At 34.5% G+C, this 17,488-nt stretch overlaps 1 protein-coding gene across 2 annotated transcripts; it reads left to right on the top strand.

The window, feature by feature from the left end:
• Positions 1–3,335: 3,335 nt before the first annotated feature.
• LOC123560568 (methyltransferase-like protein 27) lies at positions 3,336–17,189 on the top strand. Of its 2 annotated transcripts, none has more exons than XM_053516708.1 (6): positions 3,336–3,402; positions 10,221–10,332; positions 10,787–10,918; positions 11,444–11,579; positions 12,580–12,675; positions 14,581–17,189. In XM_053516708.1, coding segments are annotated over exons 1-6 (660 nt in total). In that variant the 5' UTR covers positions 3,336–3,400; the 3' UTR covers positions 14,763–17,189. The 2 variants fall into 2 exon arrangements, with proteins under 2 accessions (XP_053372683.1, XP_053372684.1); XM_053516709.1 differs by lacking the exon at positions 3,336–3,402 and adding an exon at positions 8,890–9,025 and having other exon boundaries at positions 14,581–17,188.
• The last annotated feature ends 299 nt before the right edge of the window (positions 17,190–17,488 follow it).

Here is a 17,488-nt window from a genome sequence, read left to right as displayed (position 1 = left end):
GAAGGCTGAACAGACGGTTTAAACAGCTTTCTAGTACATTGAACACAACAAACAAGCGATAAATCAAATTTAATATACTGATTAGTAAACACTCGCTTTACACTCCCTTTATTCTCAAATTAAGAAAGTTACATCAATCAGATTTATTATTTTGTGCTTCACTAAACCAAAAAGACCACCGTCATTATTATTATGTAAAGAATGTGATCGCGTATTTTGCATTTCATCCAGCTTAAGTACTTCATGCGGTAGGTGTGTGTGGGGGGAGTGGTGGGGGGGGGGGGGGGGGGGTGGAGGGTTGGGTAGGCTAGCATCCATTCCCCACCCCCATCCTCCCGTCTAAGAAATTAACTTCTCTCAAGCGAATGTTTTAATTGGCGTTTTCTATGTAATTAAAAGCTGAAGGCATGAAACAAATATTTGCTCGCTTCGCTCGTACATCATAAATAGTTATTATAATATGAAACAATATCCCTATTGATATTAAAAATACTGCTCGTTTCGCTAGAAAAATCTCCTTGTAAATATTTTAAGGCGAAATTTAGATGCATGATATACGGTCTTTTCACCCCCCATCCCCGCACACTGCATCATTTGTTACAACTAATATCACAGTTGCGATATTACTATACAAAAAGAAAAAAACAACCTTTCCGTTCACATAACATAATCATTATTAAGGAAGATAGATATTCCTTTGCACAGGAAAACAAAAAAAAAAAATAATAATTTTCAGCTCGCTTCGCTCGCTTAAAGTTTTACATTTAGTCTCATTTATACCACAGGAAACAGAGCAAACATTCCTTATATAGGACACAAAAATAATCTTTAAAGAAACCAAAAGCAAAACTAGTAGAAGCAAATGAATATGCAATGCTACAGAGTCTAGAAATATGGTTTTTAATCATCACAACGATATTATGTTGACGTCACGTTGACGTGATACTTAGCGCCATGTACGCATCGAGAAGTAGCGCTTTCAAATTAGATCAAATATTTTACTTAAAAACATGTTTAAACTGTTAACATGAAAACACGAAAATACGATGTTTTTTTTTTGTAGTGTTTTCGTTTTTCGCCCCGCCAAAATGCTAACACGAAATGGCAGAAATCAGCCACCATAGTTGTTGGATTAAACAATTTATGTTAGTGTAAATATTTTCGGTAGGTATTGACCTGGCACTCATTAATCTTCGCAAATATTCTCGGCCGTTTTCATTATTTTACTTAATATTTGTATCCTGCAAATATATATATTACTAAAGCAACATATTCGGTAAACTTATGACACGGTGGCGTAGTGGTATGTTTTCTGACTTCCACGAACGTTACCACAGGTTCGAAATCACTTAGATCATTTTGAATGTAATGTTATCGATACTTTTTGTACATTATTTTATATATCATATTTCATGAATTTTAATTCTTTTCTCTTGTAGTATTTATTTTCTCGAACGCTGGTGACAGGTAATTGATCTTCTTACCTAAGATACTTTTAATGAACCATAAATAATTAAATATCATGATACGTTTGATCAATCAATTGGTAAGTCTGCATATACATTTTTTTTTTGGAAAAAAAGAGATGGTCAGACCACAGGCGCTTGAAGCCCTATCAATAAATATATGCATTACCATATCCCACCCACCTAATATACTATGAAATAGTACAGGATCTCTTTCAGAGATCTACGATCTCTTCAAGAGATCTAACCTGCACATACATTTCGTTGACAGAGCTTCAAGCACCTGTGGTCAGACGTAGGACTCGAACCCACAACCCTGATATTGGAAGCTTAACACATACACAGCTACAGCTACCTGCACATGCGACAATATATCAGTTAAGAAGTATATAAATGTAAAAGTTAATTCGGTATTTGTGTTCGGACACTGACAATTAATTTACGGAAATATACGGAATATTCATGAGTGCCAGGTCAATACTCACGGACAATACTTTCTTGACATTTTAGGCAGTATAAAACATAATCCTGTATCATACTTTTAGTTGTATTTTTTGTATTTTGGTACAGAAATAAACGCACATTTGGTGCAAAAAGTAACGCCCCAGGGGCGCTTAAACTAAGTAAAGGTTCTTTTTTAACGTGGGTAGTCGACGAAAGTCCTCACCTGAAATGGATGGATCAACTTACTTCCAACCGAGCCCACGACAGGCGCAATATTTACCTCCCCAGCATCCAGTCTAGACCGATACTGTTGGAAACAGTATCAATTTAAGTTAATCAACCAGCATTGAACACTTGTCGAGATATCAGCCACAACCAGGAAGTGATCCGGTCCAAACTGCTAACCACTGCGCCACTGACTCTCTGATTAAACCGGGTGGGTGGGGGGGGGGGGTGTGGCGGAATGTCAATAAGGAAGAATGGTCTTGTCCTTGTGTCCGATCCTGGGGTTCCACACACTGATGATCAACATTCAAAACAGACATTAAAACCAAAACTTTACAAGATAATCATAATATACTTATATATATGTGCCCTTCAGGGTACTTACTATGCTTTAACTTGTCAAATATATTGCTGCATATGCATAATAAAATATGTGGAAAGATCCTTAAGGAAGCATAGAATGCAACCAGTAAGATTAAAACGTTCCCAGATGATTCTGATTTATATTTTATATGAGCCGCACCATGAGAAAACCAACATAGTGGCTTTGCAACCAGCATAGATCTAGACCAGCCTGCTAATCCGCGCAATCTGGTCTGGATCCATGCTGTCCGCTTTTAAAGCCTATTGCAATTAGAAAAACCCGTAAGCGAACAGCATGGATCCTGACCAGACTGCACGGCTGGTCTGAATCCATGCTGGTTGCAAAGCCACTATGTTGGTTTTCTCATTGTGCGGCTCAATTATGTGAAGGAGAAAAGCCGAAAACTGTCCATTATGTGAAAGAATGGACAAATCGAGGCGCAACGCGCCGAGATTGTCCATTCTTTCACTTAATGAAAAGTTTTTTTAGGCTTTTCTCTGACTTAAAACACGGCCCTCACGAAAAAATCAAGATTGTCGTGATATTTTATAATGTCTTTAATATTGTCCTCTTTGAGGCAAAGACAATTCATTGATTTGTGTCCCTGTGCTAAATGAAAATACCAAGTCAGATAGAATTTAAATAAGATCGCAAATTAATATTTGTTGCAATTAAAAGTATTTTAAACACTAATGATAACACTGCTGATTCTTAGGTAAGTTTCGAACATATCTCGTTTTGTAATATTTATGTATGATTTGAAGTACCTTTGCACAAAGTAAAATTTAGCTTAGCCTTATGATTTATGTTTTTATAGTTATACATGCTTTGTTCGTGCTGAGTTTGCAGTCTTATATAAATCAAGTAATTTAGTGACGGATCCAGGTGAAGACATTCTAAAATGTATGTATATGTATTTTATATCTCTATTAGAAAATAATCGTTCTTATCTCGTAATTACGAGATATTCTATCAATTTTATTAGAAGAAAATTACCCGTATCACATGAGATCTTTACTCGTTATGACTCATATCTCGTTGTTATGAGAAAATATTTCGTTATTACAACAAATAACATCGTTATTGCAAGGCAAGTGTATTCAAGTACAGGTGCCCGTCCAGTCTTGGTGCCCATATGGGTGCCGTCCCCTCAAAAAAAGTTAAAAACCACTGTTTTAATCCTAAAACGAAAAAAAAATTAAAGGTCCATTACTAAAACCCAAACGAGTATTATACGAAAACCAGAGTTTGTAGCTGAGACCTACTATTTACTGAAAATATGGCCCACTGTATCGGATCTGACCAAATAGTCATGAATATGTTCAAGAACAACTAACAAATAAACAAAAAATGTTGTCTATATCAAACAGAAAGTATGTTTTCCGACTGCTTACGAACCCGTCGAGCATCTTCGGATTTTTACGGAAGAATCCTCCGAAACGAGGCTATAATTTATAAATAGATGCAAAATATATTATGCCCAAACGATAACGTGATTTTTACAAACTTAGCACATGGAATTCAACAATTTTTTAACTCAAAAAACCTTCATGAAAATCATGCTTATAATACAAGTAATAAACAGCTATACGACAAGTTTGCGGGAGGACAATTCAGGCCCTTCCCGAATAAAAGTATTTTTACAACTTCGTCTGCAAACTTTTTCAGTTAATCTCTTTTCAGTATAATTTTAAGAATATAAATGAATAACTGTCTTGCACTGCCGAAACAAAATGTGATTGAAATTTACCTAAATACACTGATTTATGTACATATGGCTACATTAATTTAATAAGATTTTAGACATTAAACACATTGTCTTGGCCTAATATATGTCACTGTCAATTTTAAACATAAATTTTGTACATTTCATATTTTTCGTGCAAGTCGTGTATAATTACTATCATGGAAATACAGTTATTTTGTCGCACGTCTTTAAACGGATATTCGTTTGAAACAATTTTAAAATCACGTGATCCCGAAGAATTTCCGACCGATTACGGAAAAACGATAAACATGAAAGTAGGACAAAATGATCCCCCATGTCAGTCTAAGAAAATACAGAAACAATCATTTGTTTCTCTGTTTTTGTGTTGATTTCAAGGGAATATTGCACGGCTATCATAATGTTTAGTACTATATTACAAAATGTGTAGTTTTTTTTTAAGATTTATGTCCATTCATTTGTCTTTATTTTGCACCTTTAAATAAATAATAAAATGGAAAAAAAATCCTATATATACTCTTATATGGAAAGGTGCTTGTGTTGCCGTAACGCTATGGAGGTTTACTAAGACACCCTGTGGAACAACCAAAATGTCCAGTTCAGTAACAGTAGAGGCTACGTTGCTGCCATTTACAAATCATGCATTTATAAAATAGTAAACAATCTTATTTTGCCTAGTCAACAGTCTTAAATAACTTACATTTAAATTCAAACAAGCCAACTTGTCCAGACACTTGCAAAATAACAGTGATGGTCGGCCATTTTGTTGCAAAGCAAAAGTGGAAAACCTATGCCGTTTTTGGCGTCTTTGAATTTAAATGTAAGTTATTTAATTTTGTATACTAGGTAGAAAAGGATTGTTTACTGTTTTCTAAATGTCTGATGTGTAAACGGCAGCAGGGTAGCTTGCATTGGTACTGAACTGGACATTTTGGTTGTTCCACAGCGTGTCATAGTAAACATCCCTAGCGTTATGACAAGACAAGTATCTTTTCCATGTAGGAGTATATAGGGGAAAAATCAATTTGTTTTTCGTTTTAGGATTACAACAGTGTTTTGTTTTTTGTTTTTTGTTTTGTTTATTTTTTGGGGGGCGGCACCCATATGGTCACCAAGACTGGACGGGCACCTGTGTATTCAAGTTCAATTAAGATCAAGGAGACATTGCACATTCCTCGGTAGGACTGCAACAAATATCGGTTATGGCACAAATTAAACCAATATTACACGAACACTGCATGAGAAAGATAATTCAGCAGCATTTGAAAAGAAAAAGAAAATAATGTGTTTTAGCTTGAATATTCAAAGAATAGGTGGAGCTACTGGACTCAGGTTTGTTTAATTCTGCCCATTGTTTTCTCGTTTAGAGCACAGCCATTATTTTATTTGGGGACCATACGCCGCTTTTCATGGAATTGCACTCTCTGCATCATTGAAGGTTCCATTTGCACCGTCGTATGAATACATCTGCGGATGTTTCTAAATTACATTCTGGTACTTATATCATATGTAAATGTTGAGTTGTGCTCAACCCGGGGCTAGAGGGCGTGGACGGTAGCTTGCACTTCCACTACCGTCCATGAACAGGCTCGATCAAACCGAGCCTGCAATATTTTCGTGTATATCGTGTTAGGCGACCTTTGGTTTTCCATTATTTCTTTATTTCATCCATGCGTCGGCGTCCCCGTCGGCGTCCCGATTCGATTAAGTTTTTTTGTATGTAAGCTGGTATCTCAGTAACCAGTTGTGGGAATGGATCGAAACTTATTCACTGTGATCAATTGACTTACACTGCACAGGTTCCATAACTCTATTTTGTATAATTTTTATTAAGGTTTAATATGTAAGCTGGTATTTCAGCACATGTACCTACTAACGGAAATGGATTGAAACGTCACACACTTGTTCATTGTGATGATCTGACATACCGTGCTCAGGTTCCATAACCCTATTTTGCATTTTTACAAAATTATGCCATTTTTTCGACGAAACAGTTTTGTTTAAATTTTTGTATGTAAGCTGGTATCTCAGTACCCATTAATGGGAATGGATTGAAACGTGCACAATTGTCCATTGTCATGAGTGATATGCATTGTACAGGTTCCATAACCCTTTTTGCAATTTTACAAAATTATGCCCCCTTTTCGACTTTAATATTCATTCAATTGACAAGGCTGTAGAATAGTCGAGCGTTGCTGTCCTCCGACAGCTCTTGTTTTTACATTTCTTTGCATATTTTCATCTATTTTTGACTGAAAATGCCATACCAGGTGTATATCTGCGATACTTTTCTATTGCGATATAGGAGTACACAAAGAGGACTTTACTACTTTCTAACGGTTGAAGATTTAAACTTAGTCTAACATTGTGTCATTACTTTTGGCACATTGTTTGATTTTCATTTGACTGATAATTTGTTGGGCGATTTGGGTTAAAGTCATACGTTTCTCTTCATTATTGCAGTTACAATTTCTGTAAAACGTTGCAGTTTATATTTCGAAACTTTCAAATTTCATAGGTTGATGTACTCACACCTCTCAACGTACAAGGTTGTTACTATACCTGTCCATTATTAACCTGTACCTGTCCATTCTTTAAGGTTTAGGAGTATATCACCAAAACACAGAAATATTTTATAAACGAACAACATCGTTAACAATATTTTACCTGACCTTTACATAATCTGCCGTACTGTCCCGTACTTAAAATATTCTGAAAAAGTTGTCCCCCTTTGAAAATGAATGCCATTTGTAAAGAAATAAAAATAAACAATTGCTGAAAACTGTGTTCCACCTGGTTATGTGAAATTTCAACACTCGCATGCTATTGCAAATGCATCAAAACAAACATGTGTAATAGTTCCTTGAAAATGATGAGTTTTTAAAGGCGTTTGACTGTCCGGAAGTGGGGCCCCTTTAGGTAGTCCTTGTCCGGAATTCAATGTTTATATCAGTATACATTGAATTCCGGAAAAGGACTGCCTAAAGGGGCCCTTTATCCAGTTAAATTGTATAGCAATAATAAAAGTGAAACAGTTAATTTTCTGCTTCAGTATATTTCAAACTGATTTTTACTTCTTTTCTTATTTTCTATTTACAAAAAGATATTTATTGTCGGTTTTCACCCCAGGTCATGACAATGACTCATTTGGTGAGAATTTATTCATTTACACAGCGTTTGATTAAAAATGTGGGTATCTGACATTTTTGTGAACCTATCCATAACGTGAAATTTGTTCAGCGTTTCAGATTTATGTGTACTTTTCAACATTTATTTTACATTTTGTAAGATTCGACATTGGATTATTTATACGTGAAGGTTTATTTTAAAGGTATACTAGGCGCAAATTTCATATTTAAAAATGAGAAAAATAATTACATATACCGGGATTTTATGTAAACATGGAAGTAGCATTTTTATGAGTATCTACTGTTCTATTTGGCGGGTTCAAAATAGTAAACACTTAATACACATATAGCTCAACAAGGTATAAATGTGTACTGCCACTGAAAACCTCAAAAGATTGTTACAGCGATGCGCGTGAAGTTAGCAGCCTAACAGCGATAAGGTAGCAACCTAGCAGCCGAGCAGCGCGAAGTTAGCGAACTAGCGGCCTAGCAGCATGAAGTTAGCGAACTAGCGACCTAGCAGCTTTAAGTTAGCGAACGTGCGGCCTAGCAGCCCGCAACGTAAAGTTAGCAGCATAGCAGCCTTGCAGCCTGGCAGTCTAGAGGACTCGCGGTCCAGCAAATTTACATTATCTTGTCCACTTATTGAAGTCACTGGCGCGTCAGAGATGTCTCGTCCATCAGCATCAGACTACATGGCTGTGTTTCGCACATCCCTGCATACCGGTATATCAATCTGTCTTCAAATGAGTTACCATACCCGATGTTTAGTGCAGCATTAATGTTCGAATCAAGTCTAGAGCCTAGCACTCTAGGAACTTTGCTTCCGAGAGCGGCCTACTTAAATAGACAAGGCCGACAAAACAAAATGTGCTACATAAACTGTGCTCACACCAACGCCACGTAACGAAATGTTCTGAAGCAGCCGCCATAGTTGAGCCATACGCGGAACTTACAAGGGATTAGGGAGTTAGGGAAGTAAGTCTTGACAAGATGTAAGCTCAACTTGAAACAAAGACGTGTATGAAATGTCAGAGAAGATAATTGTTAACACACAGTTTCTATTTTAGGAATACAATAAACGGGCATACATTAGAAACTGTGTCACAAGTCAAATGTGTCAACTTTGCAACAAATGGAAACGCTTCTGTCATTGTTTCAAAACAGAACTTGAGGTTTTTAACCCTTATCATGCTGGGAACGACTAAGTCTGCCTTTGCTACCAGTGTAGATCATGATCAGCCTGCACGGGTACACTGTTCGCTATTCAGTCAGTATCTTTTTGGTAATCACCCTTTTTAACAGTAAATGGTACTGTCCAAATTATAAGATGGACAAGTTCATTACAGGACTTTAGCAGGGTCAGGGTTTCACTCCAGTATGACGGTAAAATTACTAAGACTTGCTCCTGAGTGAGTAGTATCACACATGTAAGTATTTTTCCCTGACTGTTTTATTATGACAATGGTTATTTTGTAAGAATGAGCGGAACGCGACATATGTATACCTTACTCCCAGAAAAATGTAGTAATTATCAAAACATATATGATAGAAGGTTTGAATGGAGATATTTGCAGAAATGGGTGAATATTGATGCGGAATGCATGTTTACATGTAAATGTGATGTTATATGTGGATTGATATACATTCGTAGTTTAAAAGGAAAATAAAGGTATATTTATTTTCAGTTTTAATTATTTTATTATGTATTCATAATGCATATGTATGATAAAGGAGAGAAAAAAATGTATAGAAAGCAAAAGTATATCACTTTAATGTTAATATAAAGTCAACGCTACATTACCATTAATTTCACTTACATGCAATTTCGATAAGGTGATTTCAGTTTGAATGAAAATAGAACACTTAATTAATCAAAATAAGCGTAATACTGCACTTTTAAGTCGACATCGACTTAATGGATTGTTTTTTTAAAGACTCAACTCGTATATATAAGAAAAAATGTGTAATCTGGATAACTGTACAATATTTACTTATTTGTTTGTTTATTGATGTCATAAAAATCTTCAGATAAAAAGAAACAAAAGCGTGTATACTTGATCAATGGAAATCTTTTTTTTTCAAGTCACAAAGCAATTATATTAATGTTGTTGTTGTAATATGAAAATTTAAACTAATAATTTTCCTGGAGCAGTTTTGAAACGAATTGTCCGTTTAAAAGAGTAAAATTGTGTAAACCAGTATTTTTATATTTGCTGGATTCATATGAAACTTAAGTATGTCTTATGAGAAAATACGCAACATAACAATGCATACGTTTTTACTGAATACTTTTTCGATTTTTTTCCCTTTATGAAGTATTTGCTCTGTTGGGATTGTGATTTTTAATGTAAAATATGATTTTTTTCCATGACAGTAAAATGTCTGGCATTAAAAGACAGCTTTCTATATGCCCTGGAGAATTGTAAAATGTTGATTTCCTCCGACTTTTAAAAGTATACTCAAAAATGTACAGCTTTTTATTTTTTTTTTCTATTTTTGAAAAATTGCCCAAAAGTATACTTATTTGGTAAATCCCTCTTGTGTGAAGTAAAGTAGACATAAGGTATAAAGGAAAGTCGACATAAGATATAAAGTAAAGTAGACATAAAATATAAAGGAAAGTAGACATAAGATAAAGTAAGGTAGATATAAAATATAAAGGAACATAGACATAAGATAAAGTGATGTAGACATAATATATAAAGGAAAGTCGACATAAGATATAAAGGAAAGTAGACATAATATATACAGGAAAGTAGACATAAGATATAAAGGAAAGTAGACATAAGATAAAGTAATGTAGACATAAGATATAAAGTAGTATAAATGGCTTTGCTATTGGTGCTAATTTTTTTCCACTGTAGGTATAGAAACATGAGTGGCAATGAGTGGGAGCGCTTAAATTCTGTCAATATTGGTGTAAGTGTAGAAGAATCACAAGAGTTCTATCGAACATGGGCTGATAGTTACAACAAGGTAGGTATAACGAAAATGTTGAATACAAAGAGAAAAAGAAGGGAGGTGACAAAACTTTACAGATTCGTTGGTTAATGTCTTTGAACATATGTATGTATTTTGAATACTGGTTGAGAAAATATTAAGGAGATGAAGAAACTTTAAAGCTTTCTTGATTAATCTCTTTGAACGCATGTATGTATTTTGAATACTAGTTGTAAGAAAAAAAAATGGAAATGAAGAAACTGTTAAGTTTTCTTGATTCTAATCTCTTTGAATACATGTAAACTAGTTTTCATTATCATTATGTACTTATATTACATATATGGTACTTCTATTACTTTTGAAAATTTCATATTCAAGATTGGAGTTCTTTAACTTTAGTTGTATTTCTTGTTTATCTAATTTCCCCCATAGTTTTTTTTTTATGAAAACTGTTCAACCGATACATGTTTTGGATCTTATATTGTAAAAGGACTGTGAAAAGCTGGGTTATACAGGCCCTAAGAAAGTTGCAACTCGTGTGTCAGAGCTGTTCTCTGAATGTGAGCGTGAAAATATACGCATTCTCGATGTTGGAGCAGGTACTGGACTAGTAGCTATGGAAGTAAGTGTTGCATATTCATTTGTCAAAGTTAAGTTATTTAACTTGTGGGTAGTGTAGGAGTTTCTTGTGCGTGCATGCATGTGTGCGAGCGTGGTAGGAAGTTTCATATGCGACTTTCAGTAAGTTCTAGGTACCTAGCAGATATGGAAACAATTCCGCATTTATGAAAATACGAAAAAGCTCATTCTTATTGCCAAATTAAGTCACAGAATACTTTAACTTTATGAGTTAATGGTCTGTATATCTTAAACGGATGAATGTAACTTTTAATTATTTGAAAACACAATCTTCTGCCACTCTTACTTGAAACAATAACATGTTCAGTCGGTCATGGGAATTGGACCAAAATCGTATACCCTGAAATGTTTTGAAAACAAGATTTTAACAGACAAAGTTATTCAAATATCTATGGCAATGATATAGATGTAAGACTTCAAGTACCAACAGTACTGACGCGAATACAATGCAATTTAGAAATCTTTATACGTATATCTAGAGTGCATGAAAATACACAATATCTTTCAGCTGAAGAAACTTGGTTTTGAGTGCATCCATGCTCTTGAACCAAGTGAATCTATGCTGCTAGAGGCGATGAAAGCTGGTTTGTATAAGAAATACTTTAAGGAATTCTTAACTGAGTCGCCGACAACAATACCCGCTGGTACGTAAAAGTTCATATCGATAACATAGACTTGTCCATACATTGTTATTCAGCATTTTTACATATAATGGTTTCATAAACATAGCCATACTTTAAATGCAGCTGAATGCAGCAGACATATTGCAATTTCTATATGTATATTGTAACTATGGTGATTAAACATGTTTTCATAATATCAGAACTGTTAGATATACATATATGTATTTATATATAAGTTTAATTAACAGTTACTGTCTTGATATTATAAAAAAAGTGTTAATTTAAGCGCGAAGGTGTTTCGCTGTAATTGGCCTGGTGCAATGTGATGGTGATTTCTATAAATTTTCTCAATCTATACTTATTTATATAGCAAACTTATATCATCGTGGATCTTATGTATTGGAAAGCTAAATGTTCGAGTTTCCTTACATTACTCTTTGATAGCAGTTAACTTTTAAAAAAAGAATATATTATTATCTTACACAGAAACCAACAAATGTCCTCTATTTTCTGGTCCTGTTCAGTTAATTTAAGAAAGAACTAAAATGTCATAGACGATAACAGCGCTTTGAGTATATACACACACGCTGGACATATTCCATTGTAGTGTAGTTCGGGTGTGTATGCAGAGCAGCCTTTTGGACCCCAAGGCTCAAACAAACCGAACAAAAATTCTTACATGTATACAAGCAACATCTTCAACGACTCTGGGACGTTTCTTCGTAAGATATTATTAAATTCTTTAAAGGCTTGTCGAGCAAACCTAGTTTACTTCATGATAGTCTGTGTACTTTATGCGAAGTACTTGTATGTTGTCATATTATCTGGTACTTTGTGATCATTGGATCCATTCGATATCTGTATAACAGAGTTCCGCCTAAACCGATGCCATGAAGTGTGAGGGGTGTGGCACAGTTCATTACCTCTCATGACTAGACTCAGTCAAACCGTTAACTTCTGTAATTGTGCTTCGTTATACTCTGTGTTTACAAAGGATCTGCTTATAGATTTTATAATCTAGGTTCATATGACATCATAACCGGATGTGGAATATACGGAGACGATGCTCACGTGCCATGTGAGGCTTTGCTAGAGATGATACGGCTCATTAAACCAGGTATATACTTCTTTTTCAAAACTGTAAATATATAAATACATTTTTTCCTGAAGAGAAGTAAATTGGCGTCGAATAGCACACTCCCGTGTTCTATAAATAGAACATACAGTAGTTATACCATAATGCAATGCGCGCATTGCGGACTAGGGAGCGTTTTCTATATATAACGAATCATTAACTATCTCAGTAAACTTCGAAGGGAACTCAAAAAGTAACATGCCACCTGTATAAAATTGTCGCACGTGTAAACAGAATAGATAAAAGAGAGGAAACAATAACTAATTAAAGAAATATATTGGAAATGTAAGAAATATACCAAATATACAGACAAATAATTTTTACAAAGCGATTCGAAACGGGCCGACTAAGCAAACAAATGGAGCACTGTCTAAAGGATGTTGCATGCAAATTACCCAATATATATTCTGCAATAATTTAAAATTTTGCATCAGAAGAACGGTCTACAGTCTTAATAAAAAATACAATATTTTCGAATGCGACACACCGAAGGGCACTTGTGGTTAAAACTTTTAATGCTAAATCATTTTGATTCATGACGTCCAAAGAATGTATCAGTACAATTAAAATCATAACTACAATAACTACATGTATTTCATTTTTAAACAGCTGATTCACACAACACAAGACACAAACTTGATGAGAATCCCGGATGTCAGCTGTGGTCAGTGTCCATCAAACATTTCCTTATTAAAATACATATATGCATGGTATGGTAGAAAATAATGGGGTTGCATTAAATTAGCAACATGTTTTATTATATAACATCTAAATATTACTACCAAAAGTCAGATATCTACATGTCACACTAAGAGGTCATTTGTAATAAAACACAACATATGTATATCACAGAGGTGTTAATTGTTTCAACGAATAACGTAGATATGTGGCAGAAAATAACAATGTGTATGACAGTTTACTTTAAAATATATATGTTGTTCATCATATTTCGAAATTTCAATAAATTTAAATTATGCGATCATAAGATTTCCTTTTACATTCCCAAGTGAATCTTTTAAATTTATAAACACTTACGGAAGATTTTTTTTACAAAAATATACTTTTAATGTATGACGGTAACCAAGAACAACAATATTGATTTTTTCTGTTCTGTTAATACATTTTTGTTTTAAATATTAACGCTTTCCATTTGGCATCAATACATTTTTTCTCGAGTTGTTTTATTTTTTTTCTAAATATTCTTTTTTAAAACTGAAAGTGTCACAAAATGAACAGAATAACATAATAACATCATCCATTCATTAACATCGTCCTTTCATACATTAAAGAAAAAGCGGTATGATATTTTTAACATGGATATAAAAAAATAGTTTCTCGGCTAGTTTATTGAAATTGGAAGTGGAAAAATCATTTGTTTGCGATGTGTAGGCTAGAAACCTGATCAAAAATAACGAATAAAATGCAAAATCTATGGTTTACTTATGCTATTGTACAATGAATCACTGATTGTTTGTCCGCAAATTGAGTCCTGTGCTATTTTTAGATAGCAGACCTTATCGGTGACGTCACAGATCCTTACATACGGGAGTGTGCTATTTGAAATTGCACCGGTAATGCTTTTCGTTCCAGACGAGTGTTGCAAAACGCTGTTTTTTGGCCGGAACCTTTAGCCTGCAATGTAATAGAACTATCAATATTGGCGAAATGCGCCAGAGGTCCCACTAGGAACTCATGTTTGACACATGTTAAAGAATGTAAATATTGTGCGAAGTAAATGACATTGTAACAAATTTATTTCTGTTGCATAGCTTAAAGTTGCATGTTTAATAAGCAGATGGTGTTAGGTATATACGGCTTGTTTTTCCATTGTTTGGTCATTTAATTTGTTATTTCATAGAAAAAAAATCAAAATACTCTGTCTTTCAGGAGGGTATATTGTCCTAGCCACACGCAATGAACTAGTTCAAAATAATGAGACGTATAAACATTTAGAACCACTGATGGATAACATTGAGACAAACGGGAAATGGAAGAAAGTGTCACGTGATGTGTTTCCTAGATTTAATCTCAAGAAAGACGGAATAATGTGGTGTTACCAAGTACTCTAGAGAAAGGCAAAGCCACATCATTGGCAAAAGTTAACCTAACTTAATTAATCAGTAACAACAACTGGCCTCACTCAAGTTATTGCACACATGGTAGAAAAATGAATACATTTATGATAATAAATCGAAGCTAATTCTTCCTTCAAATCTTACTATGTTGCATCCGCCAGTTATATATTTAGTAACCAACCACATTCTTCAGGACTTTCGTCAATATCCCTTGTCTTTTCTGATAATGTAATTGTTGCTGGTGATACGATTATTTCTTTGTTTACGTTTTTAAATATTTTTCAACATGTGCTGGAACATATTGGTTAAAGTGTGTGTATAACTACTTTTATATAACATAGAAGGAATTGGCTAACTGGGTTTAAGTAGATCTAAGGAAGGAGTGTGAGGTGACTAGGCAGTTCTACAATCTTGCAGGTCTTTAAGAACACTTCATGCTAGTAACCAAACACGAAAGGTACCACCATCTTAAATATATTCGTCCAATCAGTGTTCATTAATATTTGATTATGTATTTTGTTATTTTTGAAGCATAGAATAAATACATGTCAGAACAAACATTTGGCTTTTAGCGGGGTTATTAAACACACGCGGACTAAAACTGTTGGGGGATATCGCACACCAGACTGTTGTTCTCACACTGTGCATAGTCTCTGTGCATAGACCCTCAAAAATGGCATTTTACTCGTCATTTAACAAAACATTGTCCAGTGCGTCAGCGTGATTTCCGGGGACGTCTGAGTTCTAGTTTCAAAAATTTATATTTTATCATGGTCTGTAATGGTTGATCTTTTTCACCGTATGAAGATCAGAATGTTTTGGTATGCTCGTGTCGCTGATTGATTTTTCAGACAGAATCTGAACTATTCCTGAAGTTAACCATATCTAATTTTACGTTTTATATTATAAACAAAACAACAGTGCTGACCAATCACAGTAATTATTACATACCTAAAATTATTTTACATTGGGTTTCAATGGACCGCGATCGTGCAATATTTTTCCATATCATGACGTGGAACCCTTTCATATCGGACGTGGAATGTTTTATTAACGTTGCAATGGAAAGAATCGCGTGACGTCCATGGCGTCCACTCGCACGTTGCGACAACAAGTTGACGTCATTTTCGCGGAAAATATCAATGCTCGTCAGTTTCAATTGTTTATTGCATTTTGTTTTCGTTCTTTTCCTGTCTTTCGTTACAGAACGATATCCTCGGGCGGGGCGTATGTTTTCCGTGACTATTTGATAAACGACATCGTGTCTGAAATCATTAGTCCTCCACCTCTGATTCATGTGGGGAAGTTGGCAGTTACCTGCGAAGAACAGATTTGTACTGGTACAGAATCCAGGAACACTGGTTAGGTTAACTGCCCGCCGTTACATGACTGAAATACTGTTGAAAAACGGCTTTAAACTCAAAACAAACGAACAAAAACAGAACGATAATTTAGATATAATAAATTAATCATTTGATAATGGATATGTAATAAAAAGGTTATAAACTTTGTATGTGGATATATGCACTCGTTCTTTCGCGGATGATATTGAAAATATCAATGCTCGTCAGTTTCAATTGTTTATTGCATTTTCGGATAAATTATTTTCGTTCTTTTCCTGTCTTTCGTTACAGAACGATAATTTAGATATAATAAATTAATCATTTGATAATGGATATGTAATAAAAAGGTTATCAACTTTGTATGTGGATATATGCACTTATTGCTCCTGAGGTCGCGCAATATTACCTCTGCAGAACTCGTGCATATATCCACATACAAAGTTAATAACCTATAATTATCCTTTACCCTGCTAAATTTCTAAAATGGACTGGTCCATCATTCAATTTGGGCAGTGTCACTTATTATTCAAATGGGTATGTACTGAAAATTTACTGGCTGAATAGCGAACAGTGCCGACCGTGATCAGTCTGCACGGACGTGCAGGCTGATCTTGGTCTGCACTGGTCGCAAAAGCAGAATCACCTGCCACCAGCAGACTAAAGACTCAAAACTTAGATTTGAATTAGTTAATAATGTATTTGAAATCTGGGTAACAGACAGAGGTTCATTTGCAATGTCACTTAAACGTGTGTAAATGGTTAGAACCGCTTACATTCATTCAAGACTGACGTATAGCGCTGGGCTCATTGTTACAGTCAAAACTGACATATATATATTATAGCATTAAAGAAGAAGGGAGATAAGAACTGTTATACTAAGCTCCGAAACCTTTAAGAGTTGGCGCTCTTCCTTGATTAACTGAAGTCATACCGTAATTCTAGACGCCAGTAAAATATGATCAAATCAATAATATATATGACAGCACAGCTTTTAATGATATATCTGAAGGTGCTTAAATCTATCAGTAACCCTTTAATAGCTTTTTGTTTTTATTTTGATAAATATATTTTGTTCTTTGCTATTGTTATGTTGAAGGAATACAATATTTTCTATACTAAAATTTAACTTAGATTGATGCTTAATCTCCACATACAAATTTGAAATGCTTGACCATGTCTCGTTCGACCTATTGATAATTATTGTTCCTAATAATTCAAAATCGGAAACCTATGTGAATCTGACTTTTACGCATCCGTTTTAGTAAACAATAAGTTTTTTTTTTTATATATGACTGGGTTTTGTGAAATAAGTTGCAAAGTTATAAGAGGAAATTGGCTATATAAAGTAAATTACAGTGTGACGACTCTATAGATGAA

The sequence above is a fragment of the Mercenaria mercenaria genome, chromosome 10 (genome assembly GCF_021730395.1).
Source record: "Mercenaria mercenaria strain notata chromosome 10, MADL_Memer_1, whole genome shotgun sequence".
Classification (NCBI taxonomy): Eukaryota; Metazoa; Mollusca; class Bivalvia; order Venerida; family Veneridae; genus Mercenaria; species Mercenaria mercenaria.
Note: the sequence above shows the minus strand (reverse complement) of the source record. Positions and strands in the feature narration are given on the sequence as shown.

What these genes read in the sequence shown, in the direction of transcription:
- LOC123560568 (XM_053516708.1), top strand. An exon ending in CTGGACTAGTAGCTATGGAA is followed by an intron (nt 10,919 to 11,443) that starts GTAAGTGTTGCA and finishes AATATCTTTCAG; the next exon opens with CTGAAGAAACTTGGTTTTGA. An exon ending in GCCGACAACAATACCCGCTG is followed by an intron (nt 11,580 to 12,579) that starts GTACGTAAAAGT and finishes TTTATAATCTAG; the next exon opens with GTTCATATGACATCATAACC.